The following is a 23,442-nucleotide window of genomic DNA, read 5'->3' as shown; positions in this document are numbered from 1 at the left end:
CATGAGTGGTGCCTCAACCAGTTCAGTGCCAAGACACATTTTCAGCTGCTGGGGCCAAGCATGAGGTAGCCCCTTGACTTCATACCTAGACACCAAATGCAGCAGTTACTTTTATCCCTCTACAGGGACAGTCACTGAGGAATTCTTTAATCCACAGTTGGCTCACAGGTCTCCTATATGCCTTTCTTCCTATTACCCTTATAGCCAAGTTTATTCAGAAAGTGAGAAGATGTAAGACCAAAGTAATTTTCATTTTTCCTTGCTGGTCCCAACAGGTACAGTTCCTGTTCTTATGGCCTCACCTAGTACATCCTCCATGAATACGATCAGTATTCAAATCTCTCAAGTCATCTTTGTGGACCGCCTCCTCCAGACCAGAATTCTATGAAACTGACTTCTTGTTTTCTCCAATTTTGAATGTAGCCAGACATGCCAGGTGTCCTGCATTGCTCTTTCATGTTACTTCATCCTCTCAGAAACAATCCACCCAGAAGATCCACCATAGTAAATGGAAAAGGTTTTCTATTTGGGCCTTGTCAAAGGGTTTACATCCCTTCTCAGCATCTATTCCTCTATTTTGGAATTTTTTTCAGAACTCTTCCACAGTAGCTCTAGTTTTCAGCTATCAAAGGCAAATTACTGCTATCTCTAATTTTCACATTGGACAAAATGATACCACTATAGCATCCTTAAAGATTTTTCAAGCCTTTCTTAAATCTTGCTGCAGTGCAAAAAGATTGTTCTGATCAAATTCTGTTTGCAGGAACAAACGTGCTTAATTTAATTTCAAAGTATTAAAATATTTTTTTTATATCAGTTCTGGTCTGGGTTTGGAATTTTTGTACCACAAGGTCTTTTACATTCTTGGTTTGCTTGTCCTTATTTCAGGTTCCTGGTTTTCAGTTTCCTTTCTTAAAACAACCTTTCTTTTAAGGCCAACAGTCGGTGACCAGGTGCCTTTTTAGGATATTACTACTTCAAGCCTTGACTCAACCCTCTTTTGAACCAGCAGCTTGAGTGGATTTGAAATTTCTTTCATGCAGGACAATTTTTGGTTGCAGTCACTTTAGCCAGAAGGATCTCAGAACTACAAGCTCTTTCCTGTAAACCCCCTTACCTGGTTTTCCACAAGGATAGGGTGACATTGAGACCTCACTCATCTCTCCTTCCGAAGTTGACATCTGAAGCAAATCTGAATCATGCTATTGATCTTTCAGTGTTTTTCCCTCAAATTTTCAAATAAAGGAGAATAAGTTTTATGCATATTAAATGCCCATCATCAACTCAAATTTTATCTCCATAGAACAAAAGATTTCAGGAAATCTGATCAACTATCTGTGGCTTTTCTGAGAACAAAATTAAGTAAAGGGGCTTCTAAAGTGACTCTTTTGAGATGGTTATCAGAGTGTATAACATTCGTATAAATGAAAATAGGTTTACCCCACAAGCAAAACCTAAACCTCATTCCACAAGAGCAATAGCCACCTCTATCAGCTTTATGAATAGGCTCCCCATCAGTGACATTTGTGCAGCAGCAACTTGGTCAACTGTCTACACTTTTGTGTCTCATTACAAATTGGATGTACAATCTAGATCATGTTCTTCCTTGGGCTCCAGCATCCTCAGGAACATCTTTCCTTGATGCCACACAGGTACTTAGTAGTTATGGAATTCATCCCAAAGGTTCAATGGGGATGAAACAGACAACCTTGGATACAAAAGTTATGTACTTACCTTAATGATAGATCCATGTTGTTTGTTCTTCATCTAGTTCAACATCCCTCCCTCTTTCCCCCTTCCAATATTGTGACTGATAACTTCTGGTAGCCAGGCAGTCCTCACCTAGGGCCCATCTGCTGAAAATATTTTCCTTTGTTCCTTATTGTGGTATTTAACATGTTCGTCAAATGAAAAACCTAAAAGGTTCCTTCAGATATTGAAGCAGGTATTATACAGGTTTAAGGCTCCAAACTTGATCTGAAGTAACTTAGCGGAGAGGAGGGAATTATGGGTATTGAAGACGTCAGAGCTTCAGAGCCATAGCTTTTGAATAAGGTGCTGAGGTTAGATATGGTCAGATCTGACTGGATCCGACAAACCAAAGGCTGAACCAGACGAAGAACAGAAAACACAAATCTATCATTGTAGTAAGTAAATAACTCTCATTTTTCCTCTTTCCATTACATTCTGGACTAAGATAATTTGTGTGCTCAAATGTCTAGAAGTGGAAAGTTGAAAACTATACATCCTCTCTTCCTACATTGATGATTTGTTGAGGCCTTGAAATAATTCTGAATATCTTAATGACTTAGTGAATGTGAGATGGCTGAGCAGAGGAAAAGTGCTGAAGCATTTTAGGATTATAGGATCGTAGGCGGTTACTAGGCTATTGACCCAGAGGTCATTTCAAGCCTAGCCGTTTCATCCCAATGTAATATCACAAATACTCTAGACAGTACCCAGGATTGTATTTATTAATAACTGCCCACATCCAGGAGGGTTTTGGGGACTATCACTGTAAGAATTTATTGCGCCCCATCCACTTGTCCAGGTTCCTTTTGAACAGTGTCATGGATGTGCTCTGCTTAACATGAATTGTAAGCCTATTCCAAAGAAGCAGCAGTCACTAGGAGATAAATATGTCCCTCTAGCATGTTCTATTCAAGTTGTAGGCCATATTTAGGTCCCTGAAATGGGTAGCTCTAGTCCTGTTTGATTTATGGATGTGCAGCAAATTCATTAGGTTTGGGTCAGAGATTGCTCTGTAAGCTAGCCATAAGTCTCCCCTAAGAAGTCTATACGATACTGAGTACAGTGACAGGGACTTTAGTCAGTCTGTGTAAGGCACGTGCTGGAGTCCCTTGATTTTCTTAGAAACCTCTGAGGTCTCTCCATTTACTGCAGATGTTTTGACTGTACATGCTGAAAGGGGCATTGTATTTAATTATGGGCCTGATTAGTGATGAATATAGAGGGGATATAACCTCCTTTGCTCTAGAGGTGATTCCTTTGCTAATCAAGTGTGCTACATAGAAAGCCTTCCTTACTAAAGTAGATACATGGACAAAGTTAAGGTTGCTATCTACTTGTGATCCCAGATCTCTTACCACTTCATAGGTACATAGCATATTGTTGTTAATTTGATAGTGTGAAGGGACATTGTTTTTACTGAAGGGAATGATGATGCATTTCTTTCCATTCAGTTTGAGACCATGACTAAAACAACAGTCCGTGTAAGGCCCTCCTGAAGTATACTGACATCCTTTGTGGAGTCAATAATTGCACAAAGTTTGCAGTCAACCAAAAACTTGGTCAACCACAACCCCTTAATTTTGGCGTTAACTTATGAGAAGTAGGTGCCCCAGCACTGACCCTTGTGGCACCTGCTGGTGAAAGGTCTTTTGGTTGATGTGGAATTGCCCACTTTGATAGTGTGTGACCAGTTTGTGAGCCAGTTGGTAACCCATTACAGCAAAGGAGTTTATATTCAGTTTGCTAAATTTAGCATTAATGCCTGAGTGTGGAATTGTGTCAAAGGCCTTTGCCAAGTTGAGGTATGCTGTGTGCACAGATTTGCCCTCATCAATGGCCCTAGTCACATTTTTGAAGAAATCCACCAGGTTTAACAGGCAGGATCTGTCCTTGATGAAGCTGAATTGGGTCAGATTCAGGGTCTGGAGGTCACCTATGTCTTTATTTATGAGGTCTATGATGATACGTTCCATAGCTTTACAGCTGAGGCCGGTCAGACTTATGCTATAATTCCCTTAGTCTGTTGCTAAGCCACCTTTGTGGAGGGGAACAACTGTTGCTGTTCTCCATTCCATAGGAACAAAGCCAGTGGTTAGGCTGTGATTGAATACGGTACTTAATGGTGATGCTATTTCATGATTTAGTTTGTTTAGAAGACAGCCTGGGATGCTGTCTGGTCCCATACAGGCTGTGTTTTTTGCCTTAGACACGGCTTTAATGACCTCCTCTTCAGATATGTAGGGTGAAGAGGAAGTTGGGGGCAAGGTATATGAAAAGTTTGAAGGGGATAAGGAAGTGAAATTTTTGCCAAATCTGTACACTGGCAAGTTTGCTATCTCTGAGGGATCAGTGTGTGTGATACCGTTAGTCACTAGTTTGGCATATGCTTGGGTTCTACCTTTTAGCTGTAAAAGGCCTTATGATTAGCCTTGACTGTGATTGACAAGTTTTTCTGAAAGTTACCCTTTGAGGATTTGATATGTTGTATTGTTTCCCTGTTGAGGCCGAGGTTGAGGCTAGGCCCTAGGGTCATACCTGCCCAGGACACATACTCAGAGAGCTCAATCATGTCTCTCTTTATATAGTCCAGTGAGGTATGCCTCAGGTGGTTCACTCCAATATGAGCTATGACAGAGTCATAATGGTACTTGTTGCTGAGAGACTTTAGTGCATGTGTGATCTGATGAATCCTGGCACCAGACAGGCAGCTGACTGTGACTTTCTCCTTATCCAACCTGGTGAGTGGGACATCTGTGTATCTCATTATGGAGTCTCCAATCACAAGACAATTTGTTTTTTGAATGTTACACTGTAAGGGCTTGGTAGGTGAGACACTGGTGTTGCTATGTGTCTTCAGTAATGAGGGGAACTGTGTTAGTTGTAGCAGTCTTTTGTTTTGGAGGTCTCTGGTGTTTCAGTAAGTTTTTTGAGAGAACCTCCGCATATGTTGATTTATGTGTTGGATGCATATTATGTTTGTAAGTGGTGATACTATGTGCATGAGTAATGGTGGGTGAGTTGACAACCTCTTCAATGTTACTGTTTTGAGTGAGAGAGCAGCGATTCAAGATTCTTGGTGTAGATACATTCTCTCACACTCTGTACTAGAGTGAGTTATTAGTAGAGGGTTGTCAATGTACATGAGGCAGTTGCTACACTGCCTCAGGAGACCCAAGTCAACAAGGCTGGCAGGAGAAACAAGGGTGGTCCAACTGTCCATAATGCTAGTTTTGAAGAATTATCACAAAGGGGTGTTTTCAGGACTGATCTAGGAGTTGCTCTGTAGATGGGTATTTCTCAGGGGGTTCTGGCTGGGGTGTTAATAGGTCACAGCTCACTAACAATACTTCTTAGACCAGAGATGTACTAAAGATAAGGACTACACTAATGTACTACAGCTGTATCTAAGGGAATAATTGTCAAAATTATCTGTCCAACTATGCCGCACAACTGCATGGCAGTGTGCAGTGCTGTACAATGCACAAACAAGCAGAAACCCTCTCAAATGCAGGGCTTAAATACCAAAAGCTAAAAACTTAAAAAAACAACTTTTTAAAAAATTAAAAGAGCCAATGAGGGTGCTTACACCAAGCCCTAGACCAATCACCCTTCACCAGACAGGTTCCAATCAGTACACCTCTCTCACACAGATGGCTTGGAAAATGTGTTCAGAATACAGCAGCCAAAACAAGCAGACCCAGATGCTTCTCAAATATAAGATAGCTTCTTTGCTTCCTTGAATTTAAGTTTTTTTTTGTTTTTTGTTGGAAAATGTCAGATCAAAATGTTGACTCTGAGAAATATTTATCGCTGAGATTTACATTTTAAATTCAATATGATTGCCTGCTGGAATTACTTGATCATGAAGCTCAAGAAAAGGGCAGAACAATATACAACGTGACATAGAATATGCAAGATTATAAATCAAAACTGAACTTTGTTCTCTCATAATCTCAGAAGAATGTTTTTTATATATTTTGCAATGCTGCATGTGGCTAGATTTAAAAAAAACAAAGATAGGTAATCTTTTTGATGTGAAGTATCAGCTATTAATAAGCTGTATGAAAAACTGGTCTCAAAAATTTTAATCATATTTTTTCTGATTTGTGTACCTTCCCCAACTGTCTTCACCACTCTTCTGTTTGATCTATTGTAATTTGTTTTTCAAATCCTAGTAAGAAATTGCATCTCTTCTGTCTTTGGGTAAAATGGGTTTGAAAATTATTTGAGATTTGCTATGTTCAGCACAAAACCCATAAAACTGGGCAGACATCTTCCGTCACATAGATGTAGCAATATATTCTGCAGAGATAAGGATCCTCCATTTTTGAAATTAAGCAATTAAGTATTTGTGTTGAAATCAGTGTTGATATATAAACTGTCATTTTCTGCCATAGAATTCATCAAGACAAAATATCCATCTCAAATTTTTTTACACCAAGATAAACACCAAGTTTAGGTATTCAGCCAACATTTTTTTAAGTTTGTCAGGCAAAGAGATTATTGTGTTATGCATTACATTTTCCAAACTTTTCATCAATTTTGTCTAATGCAATTGTAATTCAGTAATCAATCAAATGTTACATTGCCATTGTTGTCTAAGGCAGTCGTAGTTCAGTTGTCAAAATATCCACATTCTGAGTAAACTTTTTTAAATGTTTTTTCATTTTCTAGTTGTAGTTGAATGGTCAAAAGTACATATTTTAAACAAACCTTTTTTTAAACGGTGTTTAATTTTCTATTTTTTATCAAGTTGCTCTGTCAGTTTCTGCATGGCATTGTAAATTTTACTTTGCATTTACTGCAACTGTGAATACATGGGGAAAAAGTCTGCCCACCCATAATATATAGTTTGAAGACATCAGCAATCAGTCAACTGCATCCATGCTCTTCACAGATACAAGGACTTGTCATATTGTCCCTTGTGTGCATGCACACTTTGTCACATAGAGAATGAAGGCTAATGGAGCAGCACTGCTTAACAAAGTCAAACACACATCTCTGGTCCACATGCTACATGTAATACACTTTTTATTCTGATCCTTTTATATCCTCACGTCTGCCATTAAAAATTCTTTCAAGTTTACTTTTTCCATGGCACATCCTTTAAATGTCTATTTTCATTCTCAGAATCAGTAAAATATCAATATCTAAGCTACTCACTAAAAAAACTGAAGTACAATTCACACACTGTATACAGAAAATGTACACACTGTCCCAAAACACTCTAGCCTACCTGAAACACCATGTTAGAAATCATTTAACTAAAAGGCAAAATAAATTAGTGTATTGTTCACTTTCAGAACATCTTTGTTTTAGAATTAATTTCATTTCCTGTTATACTGCTTCTGACAAAGTTGCAAGTGGTTTTGCAAAACTATATACACACACACACACACACACACATATATATATATATAGAGAGAGAGAGAGAGAGAAATCTACTTCAGAAGCTCAAAGTTTCAAAACTTTGAAATTCAAATGGCCAAGACCATAGCATCAAAGTATTGATACTTTGAAAACCTAATAAAAAAATAAAAACAACAATTTTTTTTACATTTTTGCAGGGGTCAAGCCCCTCTGCACCCCCATACCCCTAGCTAATTAAATATACCAACTCTGAGATTGCACTACAGTAAGGAATATGGTTAATATCCCATTCCATACTGTACGGCCATCTCCATTCAAAACTTTGGAAGTTTCAAAACTGCAAATGTCTGGTCCTGGCCATTTCAATTTCGAAGTTTTGAAACTTCAAGTTTCTGAAGGGGATCCATATGATAAAGATTATAGGATTTCTTCAGTGGTTATTCATTTTTTCGTCTATAACCACACCCACAAAATGATGTCATAGTAGGCAATGAGCAATGATTTCTATATAAGTGCAAACATTAATGGCAAGCAAAAACAATTTGTTTTTTAGAAGAGCAACTTCTTAGCTAAATGTGGCTTCACTACTACATCATCACACTTTTATTTTCAATGTGAGGTGTTCCACCTTCAAGAACTAATTGACAACTTGTCTTTCTAGGAAGTACTAGTGATGCCTTTAGCATGGAAATACAGTAACCTACACATTAATTTAGGTAGAAAAGCATTGCAGGTTCTGTCTCTGCTTGATGTCAAGGCAGGAATTTTCAGCTCTGAGGAAAAACTCAGGGGACTATCCTTACCACAAAAACAACATATATTTTACATCAAAAACTGTAACATTTGGTAGAATATGTGGAAATGAGATTAAATCCAACTCTAGAGGTTTGTGACTTATACTTGCTTCAGAATATGACTCATTCACAAGGAAACACAGAGATGTGTCCCATTTGCTGCAAAAATATAACCTTGCACAATGCATGCACAGAATCAGCATAAAAGCCATAATAACTAATAATGCTCACCTAACACATAAAACAAAACTTTGTTTTATTAAAATATAAAACATTGAAATACAAGAAAACAATAAAACAAACAGGTAACCACAACTAGCAAACTACAAATGGCATTATTGGCAAAATGTAGATAGTTCCACCTATCTAAAACATTTAAAATATGACACATAATACGCATTAATCCATTCTTAGAAAGCAATGTAGTTTATTGTACAATAATATAAGGATGCAGATTTTCCCAAAACAATAATCTTATGGCTTAAGAAATGTTCACAAGTATCATCAATAAAGTGCCATACAGCTGGGATACTGTCACGCTCAGTAGGCCTCTCCAGCTCTCTGATCCTCTGAGTGGCTCTCCCTGCTGTGGATTCTTCTAACAGGAACATTCTCCAGCTTCCTATCTGTGACTTATTTCAGGACTTTACTTCCTCTGCTGCCAATCTTCTGGAGATACTGCTCCACCCATACATCACTCTCCAAGTAAGGCAGCCAACACTGTGTGGTGGCTTACCTTAGCACTTGTTTTGTACAGTATTAATGTTTTCAACAAGCAAACCTGTCCTAGCTAGTACAAGCTTTCTGTATTCTCAAATAAACACTTTTATTAATATCATGTGCATATAGGAAACATTTCTTATTTATAATAACAGCTTTGTTTATACAACTTACAGCCATATACATTACGTTTAACAATATTTACCTCATTTGAACCCTTCCATTGCTGGGATCTGCCACAACAGGTTATAATAAACATATTCTCACACATACATAATCACTTTATGTAGACATACACACATGCACACATGAAAAAATATTCACTCACATACATATTTATCCACTACATCTGTTCAATATACACATGTTCTCATGTCACACCTGATCAAATAAAAGCTTCTACATGAGAGCTCTCCTACAAAAATTCTTCAAATGCCTGTACTCAAGCTCATTGTATTTTGAGAGAAAAGCCCTCTTACACCCTTATGTGGAGGGATTCCCCTTTGTCCCTTATACAACTACATAAACACGTATTGTGCAACCGTATCTATAAACCTGTTTTTGTGTATAATATAAATAATATAGACATAGTTTTTTGTCTGTCTTTCTCTCTCTCTTGCTATATATATATATATATATATATATATATATATATATATATATATATATATATATGGTTCCCTTCACAAGATAGAATGGATGGAAGCTCGAAATTCATAATCTCGAGACCAGAATCTCGAACTTCCATTCACTCGAAATTGTGAATGGGAGCCTTAGGTTTAAAAAAAAAAAGTTAACTTAATTATTGCAGGGGGCCAGGTTCCCCCTGTACCCTAGCAGTTTAAATGTGAATATTCCATGATCGCACTACAGCGGAGGAATGGAAAATCTTCCATTTTGCACTTACGCATATAGCGCGGAATGGGAGATTTCCCTTTCCTTCACTATAGTGCGATCTCGGAGTAGGTATATTTAAGAAGGGGGGTGTGGGGGGTGCAGGGGGGCTTTGCTCCCTGCGAAAACATTTGAAAGGTGTTAATTTTCTTTTGTCCCTTTCATATGTTCAAGTTTCGTTAAATTCAAGATTCTGGTTTCGGGTTTATGACTTTCGAGTTTAGAGAAATTCGATCATATGAAGGGGAACCATATATATACATATACATATGGGTGTGTATGTGTCTGTGTGTAACAGAGACATAGTTAACTGTATATATATATATATATATATATATATATATATTATTTAGATATACATGTGGTCACAGGTTTACTGTTATTTAACTGAAACGGACTTGGTTGAATGGTCATATCATCGACCGATATCAGCGAAAACACAGATTGCCGAACTCCGGAATTGCTGATATACATGTCAAATACAACCTAGGGATGAGATTTAACATGGGTCGAAATAGGGGTGAGGTTTGTACTTCAGCAATATCGGAGTTCAGTATTGCCAACGTTTGAGGTTCGGGTTTTGCATGAAGTGGATTCGACCGATTCCACTTCAAATAAATTCATAGGTTCATAGTTTCATAGGTTGATACTAGGCTATCTGCCCTAGGGCATTTATAAGCCTAGCCAGAGTGTGTTTGGCTTTCACCTCCCTTTTAGATTAGTTAAGGTCACAGAAGATAGCCCTTTTAAAGTTAGTTTACTGTGCCTCTGTCTAGCAAGGACATAGAAGAGATCCCAGGGGTAAACTTACGATCCCCCATCCACTCGTCAAGATTTCTCTTGAAAAGGGTCAGTGAGGGGCTCTGCCTAACATGGATTGGGATCCTGTTCCAGAGTAAGGAGAGCCTTTGGGATATGAATCTGTCCCTCCGGCATGTCCTATTTATTGTCGTGCTGAGGTTTAAGTCCCTGGAGCGTGTAGCTCTAAGGGATTTGGATTTCCTGAGGTGGAGCATGTCCATTGATTCTGGGTTGGACAATGCTTTATACATCAGGCATAGGTCGCCTCTGAGTAGGCGGTAAGCAGATGAGTAGAGCTGGAGTTTCTTTAGCCAAACTGCATAGGGCATCTGTTTGAGGCCCTTGATCCTCTTGGTGAGGTACTTTTGGGGTCTCTCCAGCTGCTGCAGGTGTCGGGTAAGGTACATCCCAAAGGAGGCATTGTATTCAATTATGGGCCTGATGAGTGATGAGTAGAGGGGCACAATGATGTCTCTTGATCTAGATGTGAACCCTTTCGTGATAAGGTGGGCAATATAGAAGGTCTTTCTAACCACTTTGGCAACGTGATTGTCAAAGGAGAGATTACTATCTACTTGGGTCCCCAAATCCCTAATTACTTCTTCTGTACTTAATGGATTACCACCTATGGTGGTAATTTGTGGGCACTTTGTTTTTCCCAAAGGGGATGACTATGCACTTTTTGGCATTTAGCTTGAGGCCATGGCTCTGGCACCAGGTATCCGTCTCTGTGAGACCTTTTTGGAGGATGCTTGTGTCAGCCGGAGAGTCGATTATGGCTCCCAGTTTGCAGTCACCTGCGAACTTGGTCAGCCATAGTCCTCCCGTGTTAGCCTGTACCTCAGAGAAGTATATACCGAACAAGAGAGGTCCCAGGACTGAGCCTTGTGGGATGCCACTTGCAACTGGTTTTGAGTCTGGCGTGGCACCTGCAATTCTGACCATGTGGGTTCTATCCCTGAGCCAGTTTGCAACCCATCTTGTGACATAGGGGTTGATATTTAAGCTGGTGAGCTTATTTATGATGTCCAAGTGGGGTATTGTGTCAAAGGCTTTTGCGAGGTCCAGGTAGGCTGTGTGGACTACCTTCCCTTCATCTATTGCCTTAGCAACTGTTTCAAAGAAGTCAACTAGGTTTAAGAGGCAAGATCCGCCCTTAACAAAGCTGAATTGGGTAGGGTCCAGTGTCTGGAGGTTCCCAATGTCTTTGTTTATGAGTTCCATGATGATACGTTCCATAGCTTTGCAGACCAGACTAGTCAGGCTTATAGGGTGATAGCTACCGGGGTCTGTTTTGGCACCACCTTTGTGGAGCAGGACCACTGTTGCTGTACGCCATTCTTTGGGTACATATCCTGTAGTAAGGCTGAGATTGAACAGTGACTTTATGTGACGGTTCAGTTCTTCTTGGAGCTCGTGTAAGATGCATTCCGGGACACCGTCCAGTCCCATTGATGCTGTATTTTTTGCTTTTGAGAGGGCAGCTTTCTCCTGTGCATCTGTGATGTCAGGGAGGCTACATTCTGTTGGGATGGACATTTGCTCTTTTGGGGGGGAAGTGGGGGAGAAGTTTGCACTGAACCTGTCTGCCAGGATGTTGGCAATGTCTATGGGTTCAGTGTATTTTTTGTCATTTTGCACTAACTCAGAGCATATCTGGGAGTTGCCACCCAGATTCCTGACATAACTAAAGAAAGCCTTGTGATTATCTTTAGCGTCTTGTGCAATTTTTCTTTCAAAGCTGGCCTTGGATGATTTTATGAGGGATCGTAGTTGCTTGCTAGTACTGATCAGAGATGCCTTCCCTTTTTGGGATGTTGCTCTATCATGTAGTAACTTCCTTCTTCTGTTGTATAGCTTATTTATGGCAGGGGTCCACCAGACAGGTCTCTTGCCTTTGGAGGAGTGAGTCTTGGTTTTATTTGGGATAGCACGATCCATGCATTCCTGTAGGTGTCCATAGAATGCATTTGTAGAGGATTCTGCAGTTTGGGTGGTATTTTCCACTGGCCCGGGGGCTTTGAAGGATTCCACCTCGGTTTTGAGAAGTGTGAAGTTTGCTTTTGAGAAATTTTTCACCGTGGTTTCCTTGGCTGGGGGTGGGGATGGGATATGGATGTCCAGTGAGATTAATTTATGGTCTGATCTTACGAATGAGGGGTTTACCCCTGGTGTGGAACATAGAGTCCCCATGTTGGTGATGACCAGGTCCAGTATGTTGCCCCCTCTTGTGGGAGTGGCAAACTATGGTCTCATCATAAGTAAGTGGCAAAATGTACTTTGTATGGATTCCCATCAATCACAAACAAATCAAGCAACACATTTAGATATATATATATGTATATCTATATATATATATATATATATATATATATATATATATATATATATATATATATATATATACATACACACACATACACAAATGCAAATACACATCCACTTTATATGTTAGATACTTAATGCATCATAACACACTTCCTGGGAAAAAAGGAGCTCATAGGTTTTAGTACAATTGCATTCTCATAATACATGTACTCGAGCTGAGCAATTTTGGCAAAGCCAAACCACTCAACATTCTCACAGACTTTATCATTTCCAGTTCAGGATCACTGTACCATAGAGAAAGAGCAATCACTTGCTGGCAATGTAATGCCTATCATGCTGCATATTTGAGATGCTTGAGGTGCACAGACCTCTGACTACCTAGAATTTGCTAACAACCTGCAAAAAAAAAATAAAATGATTTTTAATTTTTGTTTTTGATCATTTTAGATTCAATCTAATACAAGAAAATCCACCACACTGGCTGAACAGTGAAGGAAAGGAGGAAACACCAGTATAAGCGAACACCACAATTTTATTCTCGTTTCGTCTCCAAGAGTCTTTTTCAGAATAAAGTAAACAGCGCAATTACAACACAGTATATACCAACCCATGAATTAATCAATAATTCAATTAAATAACAATTAAAAAACAATTGCGTTACTTAAAGACACATGAAAACTAAATCTGCAGAAACGTATCCTAAAATAATTTTAACATTTTTAACCTTCTATTCTTTAAGAAACATTTTATATTAATAGAATCATTCATACTGGGCTGTTTATCAGCCCCTAACCTTAACTGCCACATAGTTTCTTTTTGTTCAACACTATCCTTAAAACAACCACCCCTAACATTTTCTGCTACCTGTTCCAAAACAGAGAACAAAAATGTTTTATATCCCGGACATCTCAAGGAATGTTTAAATAGCGCATTATTACTATTCTTTGTTTTAATACAATAATAATACTCTTTAATTCTTGCACTCAGACTTCTTGTTGTCATACCTATATAAAATTCATTACAAAAGGAAAAGATAGCAATATATACTATTCCCCCAGTATTACAGTTTTAAACACCATCAATGGAAATCATCTGGTTAAAATGTGGCACCTCAACATAGGGTCCTTCCAGAATAAACCTACAAGAACTGCAAAAAACACATTTATACATTCCTTTATTATGTCGTCCAGTAGTAATACTACCTTTACTAAAAGAATCAAACTGCAAGCATTTCTATAAACAATAAGTATTTATATATACGAATTTAGGTCTATCCCCAATGACTTTAATCAACTCACAATTCCCTTTTAAAATATTCCATTTCCTACTTATAATGGAAAAATACCCTTTCTGTCTATAGACATATCTAATGTACAAGAAGTACCATAATATTTCTTATTAATGTTAAAGTCATTGTGTATTCCATCGCCAGGAGTTTGGTCCTTAGAAGTAAAACCATACAAAAAATAGGTGGAAAATCAGAGAGTCTGCGTCTTCTGATTTCTTCAGCTAATTTATCTAATAAATCGGAATGATAACCTCTCTCCAAAATCAGCCCCTGAATAAATGTAATTTCCTATTCAAAATCAGTATTGTCTAATGTCATACGGAACGCACATATAAATTGTCCCTTAGGAATATTATTTTTCATAAAAACAGGATGATTGCTTAAATAATGTAAATATCCATTAACAAAAGTTTCTTTTCTATAAACACTACTGTTAAATTTAAAATTATGATTATCCCAGGCAATGGTAACGTCTAAACAATTAACTGATAATCCAACACTTCCTAGAGTGAATTTCAGATGACTTGTTAATACTGTCAGAAAAAGCTATAACTTGTTCTATACCACCCTCTAAAATAAAAAATAGATTGTCTACAAATCTAACATAAAAAAAACTATTTTGTATTGGGACAGAATAGGTTTCAAAACACTTTGTTCCCACCAACCAAGCACAATATTGGCATAAGCAGGTGCCACTGCTGACCCCATTGCTACCCCTCTCAATTGCTTAAATATTTTTTGATTAAACAGAAAGTAATTGTTATTGAGCAAAAGTTCCAACAGCATGCACAAAACAAAAATGTCATCATTTGAAACGTGCAACAGATCCTAAAAATATCTAACAAAATCAATACCTTCATCATGTGGTATATTTGTAAAAAGCGAATGAATATCGATAGTAAACATCAGATTTTTACTAGGATCAAAAGAATAACTAACAAGGAATTCTCTAAATTTGTCAAGGAAATGCCATGATTCTAACTACTCAACTGCCAATCATGAGCGGACAGGTGATCCATTGTGGTGACCCCTAACTGGAAAAAGGCAAAAGAAGAAGAAGAAGAAGATTAACAAGTCATCTGAATTTTAAAAATTCACTCTTGAAAATCCAATGCTTTTGAATGGAGATCGCTGGGAAATTTACCCTTTTCCTCACTGTAGTGCAATCTCACAGTTAGTATATATAACTTCCAGGGGGTGTAGGGTACAGAGGGGCTTGTTCCCCTGCAAAAACATAAAAAAAGGTAGATTTTTGTGGGTTTTTTTTTTTTTTTTTTTTTTTTTTTTGCTGTTCGAGTTTTCGGAAACTGAGTCATATGCTCTCAACCGTATGAATTATGAGCTTCTAAAAACTCAGTCATCTGACATAGACCCTATATAAATATATATATATATATATATATATATATATATATATATACATATATATCTGTATATATATATATATATATATATATATATATATATATATGTATAAAAGATAGATTGACAGACAATGCAAAGTCTATTCTGCAGCATGAAATCTCTGATGTGTTATAGTTCATACTAAAAGCAATCAAAGCCAGCTACTAGATCTTGTACCTGTATGTCAGTGAAATGCTGTCACTCCTTTTTCAGCTGATCCTCTGGGACTTTCAGATTCACTGGCCAGAGTGGCTAGAGTAAACTTAAAGGTAGGGCCACACAGTGCCTCTTCTGAAGAATTTTATCTGATCAGTGCAATACTTCCTCAAAAATGTATGCGTATGAATGTGTGTGTGTTTCTGTGAGTATAGCGAGAGATAGATATAGACAGACATACACACACATTGTGTGTGTGTGTGTGTGTGTGTGTGTGTGTGTGTGTGTGTGTGTGTGTGTGTGTATGTATATATATATATATATATATATTACACAGATATACAGATATACATGAAATAATATATATTTTATATATATATATATATATATATATATAGAGAGAGAGAGAGAGAGAGAGATGTGTGTGTGTGTGTGTGTGTGTGTGTGTGTGTGTGTGTGTGTGTGTGTGTGTGCGTATATATATATATATATATATGCCACCACTGCTTTTTCAGCTGACACTTTAGGACTTTAAGATTCACTGGGCAGAGTGGCTACAGTAAACTTAAAGGTAGGGCCACACAATGCCACATCTGAAGAATTTTATCTGATCAGTGCAGTACTTCCTCAAAAATGTATGTGTATGAATGTGTGTGTGTTTCTGTCAGTATAGCAAGAGACAGATATAGAAAGACATACACACACACACACACATTGTATATATATATATATATATATATATATATATATATATATATATATATATATATGGGTTCATATGATACCGTCGACAACTGACTAAATCGACAACCGGCCCTGCAGCACCAATTTACCGAAACCGCACAGCATCGACAGTTGAAATAATCGACACCGACTCTACCGACACCTAACGGGTATTAACATGTGTGAGGTAGGGGGAGGTATTTATAATGTTAGACTGAGTGACATAAGTTTAGCAATACCTCCCCTACCTCACACATGTTAATACCCGTTAGGTGTAATACGATGTCGGTGTAGCGTTGTCGGTAGAGTCGGTGTCGGTTATTTCAACTGTCGATGCTGTGCGGTTTCGGTAAATTGGTGCTGCAGGGCCGGTTGTCGATTTAGTCAGTTGTCGACGGTATCATATGAACCCATATATATATATTACACAGATATACAGATATATATTACACAGATATACAGATATATATATATAAAATTATATATATATAATATATATATATATATGTTTGTGTGTGTACATATATATACATATATATATATTAGCTATATATAAAATAATATATATATATATATATATATATATATATACACACACACACACACACACACACACACACACACACACACACAATCACTTAGAAAAGATAGGTTCTATATAGACACATGTAGCTACAGGGCTTCCAGCTTAGCATTTATCTTGTGTCACCCTGAATAAGTAAATGCAGTTTAATAGTAAATATAAGGTAAAATATTACAATAAAATGCAGGTATGATTTGTATCCTACAACCACCTAGTCAGTTCCTAAATGAGACATTTGTACCTTAAGGTAATCCTAATTCCTTCTTCAGTTAACATTTACTGGGCAACAGCATGAAGGATCAAACTGCAGTCTAACGCTGCAGTAAGTTTGGAGGACTGAATACCCATTCAGCCAAATAATGTTGTCAGCCATGCTGAATTTCCAGCACCATAAGCAAGAAAAACAATCACTGAAAAGCAGGAAGTGACAGTGTTGCTAAAAATAAATTAGACATGATTATGTCACCCTGCTGATGCCCTAAGCAATCACTTACAGTTCCACACTTGATTTAGTAAGCTGTATTGATAGTCATCTTTTAAGCTATTTTATACAATTTCACTTTGTATATTGTTGCACTATAGATATAAAAATATTTACTTTATGCAGAAAATCTGGAAATAAAGTTCACCTTCTGCCCCATAAATTAGGAATATTTTAAAGATGCTTCATTAACTATACTATGCATTAAAAAATTACAACAAACATTTCATAGAAGAATACCATTAGGAAAGCAAATTCTGTTAAATTCTATTTCTCAGGAGGCAAACATTGGTTGGAAATAACCTTGAGATTAATTGCATCTTGATTCATTTTCATATCATGCCAGAAATCACGAAAACAGGGCAAATAAATATCAGTTACTGACAAGCTGTGAACATAAAAATCTGAGCTCAAAATAAAAATCTATTTGCATTCCCTTTGTGGCTGTAAATGTGCATCTGAAAGTATGCCAGTACCCATTTCATTACTGAGAAATAGGTGGTGAGCAAAAATAACTAAGCATCCCAAATATAGTCAGTAGCTGATCTACAGATAAGTACACAGATACAAATATTGTTACATTTTCAATTCTAGCTTATAGGCAGTTGCACGTTTTTGTACTGCTTGCAATTTTTATTTAACTATAGGAACAGTTATCCTGACATACATCCTTGTTTTTTAAATGCTACAATAAAACATTAGATGTTATTCCACAACAGCTGTTTAAATCAGGCTGCATTTTCATTGCTTTTACTAAGCTACAGCATAAAACATTTCCTTACCGTGTTGTACAGATTCTGTCATTTTTTTATATCCTTGTCTACTGCAGAAGAAAGAGGAGCTCAGATGGGAAGAGAAATGCTGACCTTTGATTTGTCATTCACTGCCAGTCAAAGGTCAATGAGGCTAAGGCCATCTTACTGGAGAACTAATACATTATAATTATGTGCACTTGCTTACTGTATACTGACTGAATCTCACTGAATCTGAGAAAGACACCAGAATATTATCAGGCCTTAACAAATGCTGGAAAACATGGTATGGAGTAGGAGCTGGACTCCTCCAGTACTAAAGAACATTGCTTTCTGTGCAGCCAGATTAATTTCAATAAAACACCAAAATGCTTACTTCATTTTTTAAGCTGACTCAGAAAGTAGATCTTAATGGCCTAATTGCATAGATGGCTTTTATTGTTTATTTTATCTTATAATGGAAACACGTTATCCTTGTTTCTGAACTGACATATATATGCACAGATATGAGCAGCTAATTTATCTCATCAAACTGTCAAAATTGCTTAGCAGTATGCAAACCAAAAACAACTGCTGTACCAAGAACAAATAAATCCAAGTCCGGACAAGCAAGCAGCCTGCTCAAATAAGTAGTATACTGACATAAAATTGAATGAGTGTCATACAACCACCTTCAGCCAGTCCACTCCTCACAGCCGTGGCATTTCTATAACACTGACTCCTGTATGTACAAAATATATTGTCAAAGCTCACAGTATTACTGTTTGAATGATCAGTCTCTGCCTAATCAACCTTATCTGGTTACTTCCACTTCAAAAAAAAGAAAAGAAAACATAATCAGATGCCATGCCTGCAACACGGTAAAAGCAGCAGTAGTTGAGAATGTAAGCATCTGGCCACTTTATTTCCATGACATTGGTGGATATGATTTCATCAATGTCAATTTAAGACTCCCAAATCTCATATGCTTAGTTTTTGATGTATTTATCAGCATATTGTTCTCCTGTGTCCAAATGGTCAATGCATTCAACTTTATTCAAGATCTTCTACAGACATCCCCTACCTACAACACATGCAGTCATTTAACCCATTTTCAAGTCATCTGCATACAGACTGTAGAACACCTCAAATAAAAAAGATAGATCTGAAAGATACTATCTAAACAAGTATGGGCCCAGGAGAGAGCCTGTTGGACACCCTGACTATAACCTTGAATTTCATATGTTTATTTGCTATATGATAGTTGCCATGTCCTATTTGTAAGCTATGCAGCTATCCATCTTATCAAGAGCACATCAGTCCCTAGTTGTTCTAATTTATTGATCAGTCTTTTGTGTATGACTCTATCAAATGCTGAAATTAAATATATATAAATGACATCATGGTACAATCTTTCATTCACAGCTATTATTATATTGCTAGATCTGTTTTCAATATATATGCATGCCGATATGTGGTTTCAAGTCCCAACCTTTCCAGTTCTGAGAATAATTTATCCAATATAACCATCTCCATTATTTTTCCACAATAAGAAAGAAACCTCAAGGGTCTGCATGACACTGGTTTTGACTTACTTCCATTTCCCTTAAAAATAGGTTTAACAAATGCATGTTTCCAGTCCGAAGGAATCTTCCTGTATTTATATGACGTAGTGAATAACAGATGTAATGGTACTGTAAGTTCATGCTGAATTGTTCTCAGGTCATTATTACTAAATCTTTCTCATCCCTGTGCTATGTTTGGGTCCAGTTTGGGTACTTTTACACTATCATTTAATTTAATTTCAGTATCTGAGGTCACCTTGATGTTACTAGGACAATTTATGTAGCTGTGTATTTGTAATTAATGATTGTTAGTGCATTATGTACAAAGGCATATTTAAAATGATTGAAATACCCAAATGTCAATGTTGCTAACTTCTACAGCAAAAGTTCGACAAAAAGAACATTGACGCATCACTAGGCATGTGCAAGCAAATAAAATAGTAAATAACAAACTAAAAACATATTTTTTTGCAGGGGAACCAGGCCCCCTGCTAATTTTATATTCTAACTATGAGATCTCGCAATACTGGGGAAAGTCCATATTCCCCTGCCAGGGTAATGTACAGATCTTGTAAACCTGTCAGCCATCTGTTTAGCTGACCAAAATGTGGACTTTAGCAACAATAGTTATATAAAAAGATACTAAGGGGATAGATAGATAGATAGATAGATAGATAGATAGATAGATAGATAGATAGGTTAACAAGTACATAAACAGAGAGAATATAAGTAGAAAGAATGTGTGATTATAAGTAAAGCTATTAGAATTTCTGTATATGTTGTATTGTACCATAGCCATTGCCTCTTTAAGATTATTCTATAGTATTGCCATTTTAAGACAGTATTATCCCACAATGCACTGCATTTTGTGCCTTTGGGCAGTATTTTCTGGATGACTGAAGTGCATAAAGCAATGATGCTAAGCAGCCATTTTTGTACAAATGAAGTTACCTATTTGACTAAAATTCTGCTGAATCCTTTAATTCTTAAGTCTGGTATCCTCAGTTGCTAGGTAACTATTGGTGTGCATTATGACATGGTGCCAGGGCTGGAATTATTTTGATGAAAAACAAAACTGAACAGCGCCATACCACTTACAAAATTCCATCACACAACACCAAGTGAAACTGCCATGCTCAGAATCAGTCATTTTACTGAAAGTACCTTGTAAAATAGTAATTTAACTGAAATTAAATCATTTACATAAAGAAGAAAACAATGAATCTTAAGCCAAATAATTAAACTTCACCCCATGAATCCATTTGACATCTCAAAATCATTTAGCTGGCCTGCCTGGAGACAAAGATATCTGCATTTCAGAATGGCCACCAAACTGGACAAAGAGTCAAATGAAATCAAGGGATATACCTAGTTATGCTTAATGGGATGAAAAGTTGAAGAAATATACAGCCCTGTTTCATTTCTAGGGGACTAGTATGTTACATATGAGTTAGTGATTACTAAACTCAATAAATATTTTCTCCCAAAGGAAATATAATACATGAAAGAAGACGGTGCAGTGGTTCAGTGGTTGCCTCACAGCAAGAGGTTCTCCGGTTCAATTCTCGACTGGAGTGCTTTCTGTGCAGAGTTTGCTTGTCCTCCCTGCATTCGTGTGGGTTTCCTCCTGGTGCTCCGGTTTCCTCCCACGTTACAAAGACATGCATCTGGAGCATTTCTCCCAAGGCCTCCGCTGAAAATTGGCTTTGTACCAAGTTGGACTTTCCCGGTTAACAAATGTTAAATAAGAAAATAAAGAGCATGCTTTTTCAGATGTATACCAACCAATAGTGATTGTACTGAAACTTTTGTAAGGTGATTATATTAAATGGCTGAAAATTTGGGGGTTAATGGCAGTCAGCATGTACTGAAATTCTCCATGCAACAAACGATATCACGCTTCTATCTTGCGAGTATAATGTCTTTCACTGACTGTGAAAACTCTGCATGGTATAGATATGTCATGTGTTGTCTGTTATTTTGGTCAACTTCAGTAAATGCTGGAACCTGTGTTCTGAGAGACTGCCTTACAGATTATCTGCAAATATACAGAGCTGAGTATATATTTTTTGGTTAAAGAGTTTAATTGTTGCTTAGATCTCTGTTGAAACTGTTGTCTGACTGTTCTGAGAGACTGATCGGCAAAAATACAGAGCTGAGAATATTTTTTTGGTTTTAAAGTTTGTACTGTTAGTTGTTGCTTAGATCTCTGTTGAAACTGTTTTGTCCCACATCCACCCTCCCTATTTTTGGTTTGTAGTTTAAATTTGGTGGCTTTTGCAGCTGCCCGCCCCACTGTAGATTTGATCTGGGATACTCCCCCAGTCCCATCTCTTTACCACATTCTACCTAATAAACTCTTTCTGCACTTGCTTTTAGTCCTTTTTAATTTAATTGCATTTTTAAACTGTGTTTGGTCTAATATTGCTGCATACTCAAGTGTGCTAGCTTGCACTGTATGTGAATTGTTTTTACTACTGTTTTTGCTACTTTTCTGTAAAAAAAAAAAACTGTAAGCCTGTTTCCTACCTTTCCTGTAACTAGAGTTCCAGATACAGATTTAGGTTCATAGGTTCATAGGTTCATACTAGGCTATCTGCCCTAGGGCATTTATAAGCCTAGCCAGAGTGTGTTTGGCTTTCGCCACCCATTTTAAATTAATTTTGCTATGCCTTTTTTTGAGGTTAGTACACTGTGCCTCTGTCTAACAGTGACACAGAAGTGATAGCCGGGGTAAACCTACGATCTCCCATCCACTCATCAAGATTCCTCTTGAAGAGAGTCAATGTGGGACTCTGCTTAACCTGGACAGATTTGCTGTATCCAGGACTGTATGTAAGCTTCTGAGCCCTGCAAGCCTTTCTGTGTTGGAGGGAAGCCTTCTAGCTTATCAGCGGGAGTGGTAAGCACTAGGTAACATGTCTACCATATAAGGAGTGGTTCTGGCCCAGAAATTGTAGTTATTGGCCGTTTGGGCAATCTTCCATCTCTCTCAACTTTCTGATTTGAAAGCCTGCATTTGCACTTGTTTCTGTCCTGTAACTCGTCTAGTGCAGATACAGATTCTTAGTTTTAGCACTTAAATTTGCTTGTTCATGTTCAGCACTTGCTCAGAAATTGTAAGCACTAAATAAGCTACTAATTACTATAGCCCTCAATCTTCCTCATTACCTAGAGGAAAACAGTTTTTGTACTTACTTTCCTCACTTGCTTAAAGAAAAACAGCTCTTGTACTCACTTTCTTCACTTATCTAGAGGAAAATAGTTTTTTATTCAGGCATGTCCAATGGTCAGCTCCCAGTGTTCTCTCCTGTCTATCTGATGAATCTGGGCATCTTGAGGCAATGTAGAAATTGCCTCATGTACACAGACAACCTTCTCCTCCTACCACCCAACACTACAACCTGTGAGAGATGCACTTATCTAGCCAAACTGGAGGTAAAGTTCTCTGCAACCAAGACTGAACTTGACAATCATGAGGAGAAGGTAAACATTTGCACCACACCACACTCATCACATAGTCTCACTAAATCTACACCACCAAAATCCACACATAGTAACAGAAAAACATTCGCAGAGGCTCTCAGTAATAATCTGTTTAAGCAACAGAGACCTCCAAAGCAGAAACGCAAGCAACCTCCATCCCCCAACACAACCCAAATGACACATAGCCCACAGACTCAGTGTGCCACTCAACCACAGCCAATAAGGCAAAACAACGTACCCAACACACTAGTCATATGTGACTCTATAGTCAGGCACACTGATGTCCCACTCATCAGGCTAAACAAGGAGAAGGTTACTGTCAGCTGCCTGTCGGGTGCCAGGATCCGCCACATAACCCACGCACTC

At 37.6% G+C, this 23,442-nt stretch overlaps 1 protein-coding gene across 1 annotated transcript in view; it reads right to left on the bottom strand.

Moving 5' to 3' along the window:
* The window catches only part of DNAJC6 (DnaJ heat shock protein family (Hsp40) member C6), a 953,450-nt gene extending 935,181 nt beyond the window's left edge, over positions 1-18,269 (bottom strand). The window contains exon 1 of the mRNA XM_044085567.1: positions 18,077-18,269. Coding sequence (XP_043941502.1) covers positions 18,077-18,098 — 22 coding nt within the window. The 5' untranslated portion in view covers positions 18,099-18,269. The remainder of the gene's footprint in view (positions 1-18,076) is intronic.
* Positions 18,270-23,442: the final 5,173 nt, after the last annotated feature.

This window comes from Protopterus annectens, chromosome 10.part0 (genome assembly GCF_019279795.1).
Source record: "Protopterus annectens isolate FY-2018-M chromosome 10.part0, PAN1.0, whole genome shotgun sequence".
In the NCBI taxonomy this organism is placed as follows: Eukaryota; Metazoa; Chordata; order Ceratodontiformes; family Protopteridae; genus Protopterus; species Protopterus annectens.
Note: the sequence above shows the minus strand (reverse complement) of the source record. Positions and strands in the feature narration are given on the sequence as shown.